At 44.8% G+C, this 13,892-nt stretch overlaps 1 protein-coding gene across 2 annotated transcripts in view; it reads right to left on the reverse strand.

Annotated features, from left to right (window-relative positions):
* Positions 1 to 7,825: 7,825 nt before the first annotated feature.
* The window catches only part of LOC143289881 (queuine tRNA-ribosyltransferase accessory subunit 2-like), a 32,331-nt gene continuing 26,264 nt past the window's right edge, over positions 7,826 to 13,892 (reverse strand). The window contains exons 8-11 of one of the 2 annotated variants that reach the window (XM_076599087.1): positions 13,663 to 13,763; positions 11,748 to 11,906; positions 9,948 to 10,073; positions 7,826 to 8,643 (exon numbers count right to left, since the gene is read on the reverse strand). In XM_076599087.1, the coding sequence (XP_076455202.1) occupies positions 8,520 to 8,643; positions 9,948 to 10,073; positions 11,748 to 11,906; positions 13,663 to 13,763 (510 nt within the window). In that variant the 3' untranslated portion in view covers positions 7,826 to 8,519. The remainder of the gene's footprint in view (positions 8,644 to 9,947; positions 10,074 to 11,747; positions 11,907 to 13,662; positions 13,764 to 13,892) is intronic. The other variant, XM_076599088.1, reaches the window with a different exon arrangement.

A 13,892-nucleotide genomic window follows, 5' to 3' on the forward strand; every position in this document is an offset into this window, starting at 1 on the left:
ATTTACCAAAACGATGATCGTTGTTTCTTTTTTTAGGTGACCTACCGAAACGACTCGGGAAGAGTTGGGGCATCGTGTCATATCAATTCAGTTCAGATTTCTTCACCTGTTTGATTTAGTCAGCGTTTCTTCATAGCTGTCGATGTCAGACAAGAAATAAACCTGTCAAATCAAATGCATCCAATAATTCATTGAAAATGTCTATCCCATGGGAGCAGTTCACCAGGTCTATATGTCCCGCAAGTCTGTGTGTCCTCAGGTCTATGTGTCCTCAGGTCTGTGTGTCCTCAGGTCTATGTGTCCTCAGGTCTATGTGTCCCCCAAGTCTGTGTGTCCTCAGGTCTGTGTGTCCTCAGGTCTATGTGTCCTCAGGTCTATGTGTCCCCCAAGTCTGTGTGTCCTCAGGTCTATGTGTCCTCAGGTCTATGTGTCCCCCTAGTCTGTGTGTCCTCAGGTCTGTGTGTCCTCAGATCTATGTGTCCCCAGGTCTGTGTGTCCTCAGGTCTATGTGTCCTCAGGTCTGTGTGTCTTCAGGTCTATGTGTCCTCAGGTCTATGTGTCCCCCAAGTCTGTGTCCCCAGGTCTATGTGTCCCCAGGTCTGTGTGTCCCCAGGTCTGTGTGTCCTCAGGTCTATGTGTCCTCAGGTCTGTGTGTCCTCAGGTCTATGTGTCCCCCTAGTCTGTGTGTCCTCAGGTCTATGTGTCCTCAGGTCTATGTGTCCTCAGGCCTATGTGTCCTCAGGTCTATGTGTCCCCCAAGTCTGTGTCCCCAGGTCTGTGTGTCCTCAGGTCTGTGTGTCCTCAGGTCTATGTGTCCTCAGGTCTATGTGTCCCCCTAGTCTGTGTGTCCCCAGGTCTGTGTGTCCTCAGGTCTATGTGTCCCCAGGTCTGTGTGTCCTCAGGTCTATGTGTCCTCAGGTCTGTGTGTCCTCAGGCCTATGTGTCCTCAGGTCTATGTGTCCCCCAAGTCTGTGTCCCCAGGTCTGTGTGTCCCCAGGTCTGTGTGTCCTCAGGTCTGTGTGTCCCCCAGGTCTGTGTCCTCAGGTCTGTGTGTCCCCAGGTCTGTGTGTCCTCAGGTCTGTGTGTCCTCAGGTCTGTGTGTACCCAGGTCTGTGTGTCCCCCAGGTATTCGTGTCTCCCAGCTCTTGTCTTGTCTTGTCTATATGATCCTGTGGTAATCCCTCAGTTAATACAGGGCAACAATCCACAATAAGGGGGTGCGCTCTAGATGACTGATGTCTGTGTACGACCGTTAAGCTCCTTAGTTCAGCCAGGGGAACCCGGGCCCCATACAGCATCAGTCAAAAAAAAAAAAAAAAAATCTGTCCTGTACCTATACTGTGTCTGAGGCTCGCAGCCACTGAGGCCTCAGTCCTTATCTTGAAAGACTGAGGGGAAATGGCTGAGATTATAACTTATATGGAATACCTGTGCCAGTGCGGGAGAAGGGTACCTGTAGTTCAAGTTCTCCGGGTGGCTTCAGTTTGGACAGCTCTAAGTGTCTGCACTAGGGTACCTTCCCAGGATGCCACCTAAACCAAACTACCCATGATCTCAGTTGTACATCATGGTGGCCTTGGCTGCAATGCGGTGCAGTTTGAGGGGGTCGAGTTCCAGCCTGGTGATAAGCTCGGTTGGACTGGTGGTGTGGTGGAAGTCATGCATAACTTGAATCGCCAAGCTGATCTGTGTTGTACCATCTCCAGGTTGGTTGTCAGATACTGTTGCGGGGGGGTCCCAGACTGGCGCAGCATATTCTAGGATGGGCCTCACAAGCTCCTTGTAGCATGCTGTCTGGGTGGTGTAGGGGCATCCTCTCAGGTTTCTATTTATGAAGGCGCGTCTTGTCTGCCTTTGCTGTTGTGGCCTGGATGTGTGCTCCCCAGTGAAGGTCTTAAGACAACTCGACACCCAGGTATTTGGCTTTCTCCACCTTTTGGAGTTCCTCATTATACAGAAAGTAGGTGGTAAGGAAGGGATTTTTCTTCCTTGTCACGGTGGTGTCATCGGCAAACAGACGGACCTTTGACTGTCTATGTTTTTGTTGATGTCATTAATGTAGATGACAAACAGAGTCGGGCCAAGGACAGGTCCCTGAGGAACCCCACTGAGAGGTCACTTGGCCGATGGTGGAGATCAGTCCTTCAACGTTCACTTGCTGGGTTCTGTTGTTGAGGAACTCTTCAATCCAGCGAAGTGTTTGTCTACGGATTCTGTAGGGACAGAGTTTGAGAAGGAGGCGGCGGTGAGGCACCTTGTCAAAGGCCTTCGAAACGTCCAGCAACATGGTATCTGTTTGTCCTCCCTCAGCAAGCGCTGCTGCCAGGTCATCCACTGTGAGGATCAGTTGTGATTTGCAGGATCTTCTTTTGTGAAATCCATGTTGGGCATCGACAATGATCTTGTGCTTGTCAAGGTGTGATGTGATGGCACTTCAACTAATGTGTTCCATCAATTTGCCACAGACGGATGTCAGGGAGATGGGACGGTAGTTTGCTGGGGAGCTCCGATCTCCTTTCTTGTATGCTGGATGGACTGTAGCATGTCACCAGACTTCAGGTATTTTTCCAGTGGCAAGGGATAGTCTGCGGAAGAGGTGGGCAAGTGCAGGGGCCAGTTCCTGAACTACTGTAACAAGGAGGCGACAGGGAATGTTGTCTGGACGCCCTCTTCAGAGATGATGATGTTAGGCATGTTTGCGTAGGGGCTCTCGCCTAGTTCCGGGATCTCTCTCAGGTCCTCCTCAGTGAAGACGGAGCAGAACTGCTCGTTTAGAACGTTGGCCTTCGCTGAGCGGTCGCTGTATATTACGCCCGCTTTCTTCAGTGGAGCCACTCCAGTTGTGTCGCATCTCTTACTCTTCACATACTGCCACTGCGTCGCCTTTTTCTGTGATCAGGGAAGAGATGTATGTAGAGTGCACTAAGCGGCAGGCCTTCCTTGTCTTGCACTGCAGGTGTTCAAATCTCTGCCAGTCATGGTCTTTTTAGGTGGTCTTCGCCGTCTTCCATATATGTCCCCCAGGTCTGTGTGTCCCCAGGTCTACATGTCCCCCAGGTCTATCTATCCACCAGCTCTATATGTCCCCCAGGACTATGTGTCCTCAGCTCAGGTCTATATGTCCACCAGGTCTGTGTGTCCTCAGCTCAAGTCTATGTGTCTCCCAGGTCTATATGTCCACCAGGTCTGTGTGTCCTCAGCTCAGGTCTATGTGTCTCCCAGGTCTATATGTCCACCAGGTCTATGTGCCCTCAGCTCAGGTCTATATGTCCCCCAGGTCTGTGTGTCCTCAGCTCAAGTCTATGTGTCTCCCAGGTCTATATGTCCACCAGGTCTATGTGTCCTCAGCTCAGGTCTATAATGTCCACCAGGTCTATGTTTCTCCCAGGTCTATATGTCCACCAGGTCTGTATGTCCCCCAGTTCTATGTGTCCTCAGATCTATTTGTCCTCAGGTCTACATGACCCCCAGGTCTATATATCCCCCAGTTCTATGTGTCCTCAGATCTATTTGTCCTTAGGTCTATATGTCCTCCAGGTCTATATATCCCCCAGTTCTACATGTCCTCAGGTCTATATGTTCTCCAGGTCTATATATCCCCCAGTTCTATATGTCCTCAGCTCTATATGTCCTCCAGGTCTATGTGTCCTCAGGTCTATATGTCCTCCAGGTCTATATATCCCCCAGTTCTACATGTCATCAGGTCTATATATCCCCCAGTTCTATATGTCCTCAGCTCTATATGTCCTCCAGGTCTATGTGTCCTCAGTTCTATATGTCCTCCAGGTCTATGTGTCCTCAGCTCTATATGTCCTCCAGGTCTATGTGTCCTCAGGTCTACATGTCCTCCATGTCTATGTGTCCTCATGTCTATGTGTCCTCAGGTCTACATGTCCTCCAGGTCTATGTGTCCTCAGGTCTATGTGTCCTCAGGTCTATGTGTTCTCAGGTCTACATGTTCCCCAGGTCTATATGTCCCCCAGTTCTATGTGTCTTCAGGTCTATGTGTCCCCAGGTCTACATGTTGCCCAGGTCTATATGTCCACCAGTTCTGTGTGGCCTTAGGTCTATGTGTCCTCAGGTCTACATGTCCCCTGGGTCTATATGTCCCCCAGTTCTATGTGTCATCAGGTCTATATGTCCCCCAGGTGTACATGTCCCCCAGGTCTATATGTCCCCCAGGTCTACATGCCCCCCAGGTCTACATGTTCCCATGTCTCCCAGGTCTATGTGTCCTCAGGTCTTTGGATCCCCTGGGTGTATATGTCCTCAGGTCTACACGTCTCCCAGGTCTATTTGTCCCCCTGGTCTACATGTCTCCCAGGTCTATTTGTCCCCATGTCTATGTTTCCTCAGGTCTATATGTCTCCCATGTCAGGTTTATGTGTCCCATGGTCTGTGTCTATATTATGCTCCCCGGATCTATATATCCCCCAGATCTATATTCCTCATGTCTATATGTCCCCATGTCTATTTGTCCTAAGGTCTATGAGTCCCCAGGTCTATATACCCCCAGGTCTATATATGTGTCATGTCCCTAGGTCAACATGCCCAACCCTCAGGTCTCAGCTCTACTAAACTCTGCTGTACTCTAAAAACCTCAACTCTGTTCACCTCAGATCTACTCAACTGTGCTCAACTCATCTGAGCTCAACTCTACAGCTTTCCAAACTGGTTTTACAGGGTGGTACTGAGTGTGATACTGAAGGTGAGATGTTGATAATTATGTTCAGAGCGTTGCTACTGATTGTGGGAATGATTGTGTTGATGGCAGTGTTGATGGTAGTGTTCATGATTTTCATCATGATTGTGTTGATGGCAGTGTTGATGACTGTGTTGATGGTTGTGTTGGTGACTGTGTTGATGGCAGTGTTGGCGATTGTGTTGATGGCGGTGTTCATGATTTTGATCATGATCGCATTGATGGCAGTGTTGGCAGCAGTGTTGGTGATTGTGTTGATGCCAGTGTTGGTGATTGTGTTGATGGCAGTGTTCATGATTTTGATCATGACTGTGTTGATGGCTGTGTTGATGACCGTGTTGATGGTGGTGTTCATGACGGTGTCAATGGCAGTATTTACAATTGTAGGAATGACTGTTTTCATGTCAATGATAATGATGGCAGTGTTGATGATTGTGATTAGGGCCATTGGGATTGATTGTTTTGATGGCGGCGTTGATGATTGTGATAAGGATCATTCTAAAGACTGTAGTTCTAAGGCAGTCTGTAGTCTAAGTCTGTAATCTTGCTTGTCATGGCATTGACACTCTGTATTGACAACAATGTGTAACACTTCAGACTAACAGTGACAGCTCATAGAGTTAGTTCTAAGGCAGTCTGTAATTTTTGACTCACTTGTGTAAACAAAGTGAGTCTATGTTTTAACCCAGTGTTCGGTTGTCTGTGTGTGTGTGTGTCTGTGGTAAACTTTTAACATTGACATTTTCTCTGCAAATACTTTGTCAGTTGACACCAAATTAGGCATAAAAATAGGAAAAATTCAGTTCTTTCCAGTCATCTTGTTTAAAACAATATTGCACCTGTGGGATGGGCACCAAAAAAAAAAAAAAAAAAAAAAAATGAAGCCTAATTATATGCAAACTGCATTTACTGTTATATTTATATTTTTTGTATTCTCTAAACTTGGCACTTTGATCTGATATTCTGACCCAACAACAAGAGCAGTCATTATCATTTTTTGTTCAAACAGGAACTTCTTTTGCTAAGCAAGGAAGTTTTATTTATTTTGCAAACGTTTTTGGTGCAGATAGTAAAAAAGGGAAATTACTCTGTAATAAATGCTAAGGGACTTAATTTGCTTTAAACTGATCTTTCTCATCTTAAACATTACATTTTGAAATTATACTCAATACATAAAAAGCTTGGATTTAAAAAAAAAATTTTTTTTTAGTGTATCACAAGTGTCTTGAAGGCCTTGCCTCTCTTGTTTTTCATGGCATTGACACTCTGTATTGACAACAATGTGTAAAACTTTAGACTGACAGTGACAGCTTGTAGAGTTAGTCCGTAATCTTTTTTTCGTGGCATTGACACTCTATATAGGTGACAGCAATGTGTAACACTGTAGACTGACAGTGACAGCTTGTAGAGTTAGTCCATAATCTTTTTTCGTGGCATTGACACTCTATATAGGTGACAGCAATGTGTAACACTGTAGACTGACAGTGACAGCTTGTAGAGTTAGTCCGTAATCTTTTTTTCGTGGCATTGACACTCTATATAGGTGACAACAATGTGTAACACTGTAGACTGACAGTGACAGCTTGTAGAGTTAGTCCGTAATCTTTTTTTTTCGTGGCATTGACACTCTATATAGGTGACAACAATGTGTAACACTGTAGACTGACAGTGACAGCTCACTGAGTTTGTTCCAAGGCAGTCTGCAGTCTTGCTTTTCCTGGCACTGACACTCTGTACAGCTGACAGCAATGTGTAAAACTTTAGACTGACAGTGACAGCTTGTAGAGTCCTTTTGTAAGAGACCATGTAACAGATGGTAACTCTTCTGATTGAATTCATTCTCTTCTGTATGTGTCTGCATGTCTGGCCATGTGTGTAAATGTGTGTGTGTGTGGTTGGTGGTGGTGGTTGTATGTGTGTGTGTGTGTGTGAGAGAGAGAGAGAGAGAGAGTGAGAAAGAGAGAGGGGGGAGAGAGAGAGAGAGTCCTATGGGGGGGTGTTTGTGAGTGACTACATTGTGTCTTCAGTTTTACACCTTTCCACCTTAAATATTACGCATGCGTGTGTTTCCCACCAGAAGTCATTGTCACAAGTTCATGCAGAATATGTACAAAAGTGAAGGCCCATTTTCAAATCATGCATACATATAGTCACACAGACATACATTTGCATAATCATGACCCCCTCTCTTTCTCACTGTCAAAATAAGATTCTTGTCACTGCTGTTTATTTAGTCCCAGATCTTCAGTGATGAATGATATATGAAAGAAGTACAAACCACATAGAATTACAACACACATTTCTTTTTCTTTTCTTTTTTTGTCTTTTATTGCCAACATTTATGCAATTTTCCAAATTCAAATATGTGACATTAATGACATTCCCACAAAACTGGTTGTGTCCAATCATAAAAAAACCCACCAAAATCATTTTGACTTTTAACTCACCTGAAGCACAATTAAGTAACTGAGTTCTACACTCTTTGTGTTTTTTTTTGGGTGGGTGGGGTGGGGAGGGTGTGGGGTGGGGGAGGTTCATACACATGATTTGTTTTTCCCTGAACAAAATCTGAAGTTGACACAAGCAAATCTGCATTTTTCCAGCAGAAGTTCGAATCACTCTGATCTTTTCCTGTCTGCCATCTGATCTGAACTGAATCATGTGTATGTGAATCTTCATGCATGCGTGCATGTGCGTGTTTGTGTGTGTGTGTGTGTGTATGTATGTGTGTGTGTGTGTGTGTGTGTGTGTGTGTGTGTGCGAGAGAGAGAGACAGAAGCCAGACTGAATGACAAATGAATAATGCCTAAAAGCAGCTGTCAGTCAGCTCTACTGTCTGCGATCTGACTGTGGATGAGTGATTCCAGGAGTGGATCTTGTTGTTACCTACTCTCACTGTCTGCGGTCTGACTCAGATGAGTGATTCCAGGTGTGGATCTTGTTGTTACCTACTTTCACTGTCTGCCGTCTGACTGTGGATGAGTGATTCCAGGTGTGGATCTTGTTGCTACCTGCTTTCACTGTCTGCCGTCTGACTCAGATGAGTGATTCCAGGTGTGGATCTTGTTGCTACCTGTTTTCACTGTCTGCAATCTGACTGTGGATGAGTGATTCCAGGTGTGGATCTTGTTGCTACCTGTTTTCACTGTCTGCGATCTGACTGTGGATGAGTGATTCCAGGTGTGGATCTTGTTGCTACCTGTTTTCACTGTCTGCCGTCTGACTGTGGATGAGTGATTCCAGGTGTGGATCTTGTTGTTACCTACTCTCACTGTCTGCGGTCTGACTCAGATGAGTGATTCCAGGTGTGGATCTTGTTGCTACCTGTTTTCACTGTCTGCCGTCTGACTGTGGATGAGTGATTCCAGGTGTGGATCTTGTTGCTACCTGTTTTCACTGTCTGCGATCTGACTGTGGATGAGTGATTCCAGGTGTGGATCTTGTTGCTACCTGTTTTCACTGTCTGCGATCTGACTGTGGATGAGTGATTCCAGGTGTGGATCTTGTTGCTACCTGTTTTCACTGTCTGCCGTCTGACTGTGGATGAGTGATTCCAGGTGTGGATCTTGTTGTTACCTACTCTCACTGTCTGCGGTCTGACTCAGATGAGTGATTCCAGGTGTGGATCTTGTTGCTACCTGTTTTCACTGTCTGCGGTCTGACTCAGATGAGTGATTCCAGGTGTGGATCTTATTGCTACTTACTCTCACTGTCTGTGATCTGACTCAGATGAGTGATTCCAGGTGTGGATCTTGTTGCTACCTGTTTTCACTGTCTGCGGTCTGACTCAGATGAGTGATTCCAGGTGTGGTTCTTGTCACTGCTTGCTTTCACTGTCTGCGGTCTGACTCAGGATGAGCGATTCCAGGTCACCAAACTTGTCCTCTCTCAGAGACTGTCGAACAGCTCGGAAGAAAGCCAAGTAATGGTGCAGGTTGTGTCTGCAAAACCGAAAGCATTGGAAAATCAAGTGGAGTCCACTAGCACTGCTCTTGGTCTTTGTCTCCCTTAATTAACCCTCGAACCCTTGATGTTTCTACAGTATGGTGACTGCAAGTGAAATACATCCTCTATATTCTGTTGTTTAGAAGGATACTCTGTTGGTAAAAAAAGGTATTGTCATTACTTGATTTTATTAATGAAACAAAATGTGGGAAAAAACAAACAACATGTGAATAGTGTAAGACCTTCCCACTGAGATTAAAACACAAAAGCCTTTTTGTGCCTTGAGTTGTGTTTTAAAATGTAATGTTTTAGATGAGTGAGATCTGTTGTAAGAAAATTATTTCCCTTACTAATATTTTGTTTTCAGCCTATAAGTATAACGTCCCAGTGCTATTGTTCAGTGTGTCAGCATGTCACCAAAAAATGCTAAGTTTTGTGTTCAGAAAAAAAAAATGTAACAGTAATTTCTTGGTGAAAATATTTAAAACTATTTTGTGCCCTTCCCAGGGTTGCAATATCATTATGATTAGAATGTATGGAAAGAACTGATCATTTGCTATTGTTGTGCCAAATTTGATATCAGCTGACTAAGTACTTCCAGAGAAAATGACTATGTTAAAGTTGACCACGGACACACAGATATACATACAGATGAATAATATCTAATATCATTGATAGTGAAAAGACGCTAAACTAAACAATGAACAATACATACAGACAGACAGACAGACACAACACACACACAATCGAACACCAAGTTACTACACAGACTCACATTGTTTACACAAGTGAGTCAGAAATGGGTGGCGCTCTCAAGAGTAGCGATGTGCTCTCCCTGGGGAGAGCAGCATGAATTTCACATAGAGAAATCTGTTGTGACAGTTTCAGTTTCAGTTTCAGTAGCTCAAGGAGGCATCACTGCGTTCGGACAAATCCATATACGCTACACCACATCTGCCAAGCAGATGCCTGACCAGCAGCATAACCCAACGCGCTTAGTCAGGCCTTGAGAAAGAAAGAAAGAAAAAAAAAGATAAGCATTACATAAATAAATAAATAAATAATAATTATGATATAAAAAAAGGTAGTAGTAATGAAAACAATGATAAAATAATAATAATAAATAAATAATTAAATAAATAAGACAACAATGATGATAAATAAGCAAATAAATATAAAACATGAAGACACACATTCACACATACACCCACACATGCATAACAGATATGCCCCAAAAACGCAGCGACAAAAAAAAAAAGAGTAATACAAAAATACAAAGAGAGTTTCGATGGAGACCCACATCATGAGCAGGACGCCCCGCTGCAGTTCAGTGGTGTTGATGAGGTGGTGGATGTAGGCACGACTGAAGGTCCTGCAGGTGTAGCACTCACAGCCCTTCAGCACCGGCCCAAAGTCAGCACTGTACCTGGGGAGGGGAGGTAGCCGATTGAAAGGTTGTAGGGGGAGGGAGGAGAGGAGTGGGGAGAGGAGGGGTATGTGTGTGTGTGTGTGCCTGTGTATGTGTGCTTAACATTATGCGTGGTGTGTGTGTGTGTGTGTTTGTATAATGTTATCTGGTGTGTGTGTGTGTGTGTGTGTGTGTGTGTGTGTGTGTGTGTGTGTGTGCTAGTGTGTTAGTGTGGGTGTAGGTGTGTCAGTGTGGGTGTTGGTGTGTGTGTATGTTAGTGTGTGTGCGTGTTAGTGTGTGTGTTTGTGTGTGCGCACATGCATGCGCATGTGTGTGTGTGTGTGTGTGTGTGTGTGTGTGTGTGTGTGTGTCTGTACCCAGATACATGATTCAGGAGGAATGCTATTGAATTAAGGTGGTATAACTAATGAGGCACTAAAAACTATAACAAAACATCCAAACTGTCTAATGTCACTCAACAAATGAGGAACTAAAAATGAACACAAAACAGCCAACTATTTTTTGTCACTCAACAAATGGAGCACTAAGAACACTAAAATGAACACAAAACAGCCAACAATTTTTTGTCACTCAACAAATGGAGCACTAAGAACACTAAAATGAACACAAAACAGCCAACTATTTTTTGTCACTCAACAAATGGAGCACTAAGAACACTAAAATGAACACAAAACAGCCAACAATTTTTTGTCACTCAACAAATGAGGCACTAAAAATAAAAACAAAAACAAAAAACCCAACTATCTCTTTTCACTAAAAAAATGAGGCATTAAAAAAAAACACAACAAAAAACAAAAAAACCCCAACTACCTCACTCAACAACTGAGGCACTAAAATGAAAACAAAAACAAGACACCCAACCAGCTGCCGTGGCGAAGTGGTTAGTGATGTGGACTGATGGCTGTGTAGACCCGGGTTCAAATCCCAGCGGAGGTGGGTTTTTCCACCTGTGGCCGGCTCCTTCCCAGAGTTGAGTGTGCTATGGGCTTAAATGGGGAGACTGGGACCACACAGTCGAGTGTCATCCACTTCAAGGATGCGTCTTTGGTGTGTTGCTCTAATTACCTGACCAACACTGCAAGTGTCTGTATCTCTCGGGCCTGGTTAACGCCGGGATATCATTATGTCATCGTTCTCCTCCTCCATCATCATCAATATAAAAAATAATACAGTCCCAAAGTCTGTGGTCTTTCATGCCCTGCTCTCATGGTGACCTGTTTCGATACCCCTCCACTTCTGTGCTTGGGGTGAGTCGTGTCAGTGTCTTCAGTGTCGGCAGATTCATGGGGGGCTGTTGTCTGAGGGACGTGGTGGCGGTCTCCACTCTGGGAAGGACGCTCAATCAGTCTGGCTCCGCGACTAAGCCATTATTGTCGTTAGAAGGGGGCTAAGTAGGTGGTGTCCTAAGTACGTTGAATCAGGACAGGCACCACTGAACACCACCGAAGTGAATCAGCAGCAGTGCAGGGTCTCTTCTGGTGTGTGGCCTCCTGGCGACCTAACATCGATAGTTCCCTGTGGACTGCCGACGCTGGAACTGTGACGGACGAACCCAGATGTGGCCGTGTATGGGGGAATCTAAATGAGCGTCGTGGGTGTAATGCCACTGAAACGGTGCAGATGATTGGGCAGCGAAAAAACAAAAACAAAAACAAACAAGACACCCAATACCTTTTGTCACTCAGGTCGATGGTGAAGCCACAGTTCTGTGTCTTGTGCCTGATTTTCTCTGCATCACTGCTGTTGTCCTTCCATCCCAATTCTGCTGGTGCACTGTAGTTGAAGTCAAAGGTCAGGGCCTGGTGTTTTTCTGCGGCTGTGTAAGTGTAGCTGTGGCACGAGGGTCAAGGACTGTGACAGCATGTGCGCACTTCACTCTTTCACCACTAAGTTTCTGTGTCTTTTGGGGGGTTTCTTCTTCTTGTGTTTTTTGTTTGTGAGCTGCAACTTCCATGCCATGTGGAGTGATGGCCTAGAGGTAACGCATCCGCCTAGGAAGCAAGAGAATCTGATCGCACTGGTTCGAATCATGGCTCAGCCGCTGATATTTTCTCCCCCTCCACTAGACCTTCAGTGGTGGTCTGGGCGCTAGTCATTCGGATGAGACAATAAACCAAGGTCCCGTGTGCAGCATGCACTTAGCGCACGTAAAAGAACCCACGGCAACAAAAGTGTTGTTCCTGGAAAAATTCTGTAGAAAAATCCACTTCGATAGGAAAAACAAATAAAACTGCATGCAGGAAAAAATACAAAAAAAATGGGTGGCGCTGTAGTGTAGCGACGCGCTCTCCCTGTGGAGAGCAGCCCGAATTTCACACAGAGAAATCTGTTGTGATAAAAAGGAATACAAATACAAATGTTCACTCATGTACACAAGTGGGCTTTTACATGTATGACTGTTTTTACCCTGCCATGTAGGCAGCCATACTCTGGTTTTGAGGGGATGTATGCCAAGCATTGTATTACTCTTTTTTGTCACAGATTTCTCTGTGTGAAATCCGGGCTGCTCTCCCCAGGGAGAGAGCTTTGCTTCACTGAGAGCGTCACCCATTTTTTTTGGCGTTTTTTCCTGCTTGCATTTTTTTTTTTTTTTTTGTTATTTTTATTTGTTTTTCCTATCGAAGTGGATTTTTCAACAGAATTTTGCCACGGACAACCCTTTTGTTGCCATGGGTTCTTTTATGTGTGCTAAGTGCATGCTGCACCTTGCTTTTATTGTCTCACCCAAATGACTAGCGTCCAGACCACCACTCAGGTCTAGTGGAGGGGGAGAAAAAGTAAGTCATGAGATTTATCCCTGCCAAATTTTGCAGTAAAACCCACTCTACTGTACATGTGTGTGTGTGTGTGTGTGTGTGTGTGTGTGTGTGTGTGTGTGTGTGTGTGTGTGTGTGTGTGTGTGTGTGTGTGCAATTCAGGAGGAATGCCAATGTAGTTAAGGCAGTACAACAAATAAGTCACTAAAAATTAAAAACAAAAGAAGACAACCAATTACCTCTTGTCACTCAACAAATGAGGCACGAAGAACAAAACCAAACACCCAATAAACAAATATTCTAGACCCAGCTCTTTCAGTCACATGATTCGGTTGATGTCAAAACAGGCAGTGCACAGTCACTTCAAACTCACTCAAAGGGGGAAAGTTAGTCGATTTCCTGTTGTGCAAGAACATTGGCTGCAGCTGTCAAAGCCATATGAAAAACGGTCCTTCGATGTCGACTAATGTTGACACATACCCATACATATACACACCCAAATACACACTACACCACATCACACAACACATAGCACAGCACAGCTAAGCACACAACACACACACCACAACACACCACAGCACAGCACACACCACAACACAGCACAGCATAGCACACACCACACAATAGCACAACACACACCACAGCATACAACACACACACACACCACACCACACAACACACACCACAGCACTGCACACAACACACACCATCATCTTATTCCATTCAGTGTCAAGATGTCAGAGCACACAGACATATCCATGTACACTACACATCAGCTGTAAAAAAAGAAAAAAAGAAAAAGAAATAAATAATTTAATCAGAAAGGATACGAAGTATCAAAGATGTCGATCCCGGCCCTGACAGCCTGGATCACCATGTCAGGCCTCCATACAGCACACATCATTCTGGGCCGGTCTTCTGGAAGGTGTTTCTGTCAAACACAGTCACAGTCACTGTATTATCTTGATAAATTCAGTGCTGTGAAGTCTGAAGGTGCTTCTATCAAACACAGTCACAGTCACATTCAGTGCTGTGAAGTCTGAAGGTGCTTCTGTCAAAC

This window comes from Babylonia areolata, chromosome 14 (genome assembly GCF_041734735.1).
Source record: "Babylonia areolata isolate BAREFJ2019XMU chromosome 14, ASM4173473v1, whole genome shotgun sequence".
NCBI classification, from domain to species: Eukaryota; Metazoa; Mollusca; class Gastropoda; order Neogastropoda; family Buccinidae; genus Babylonia; species Babylonia areolata.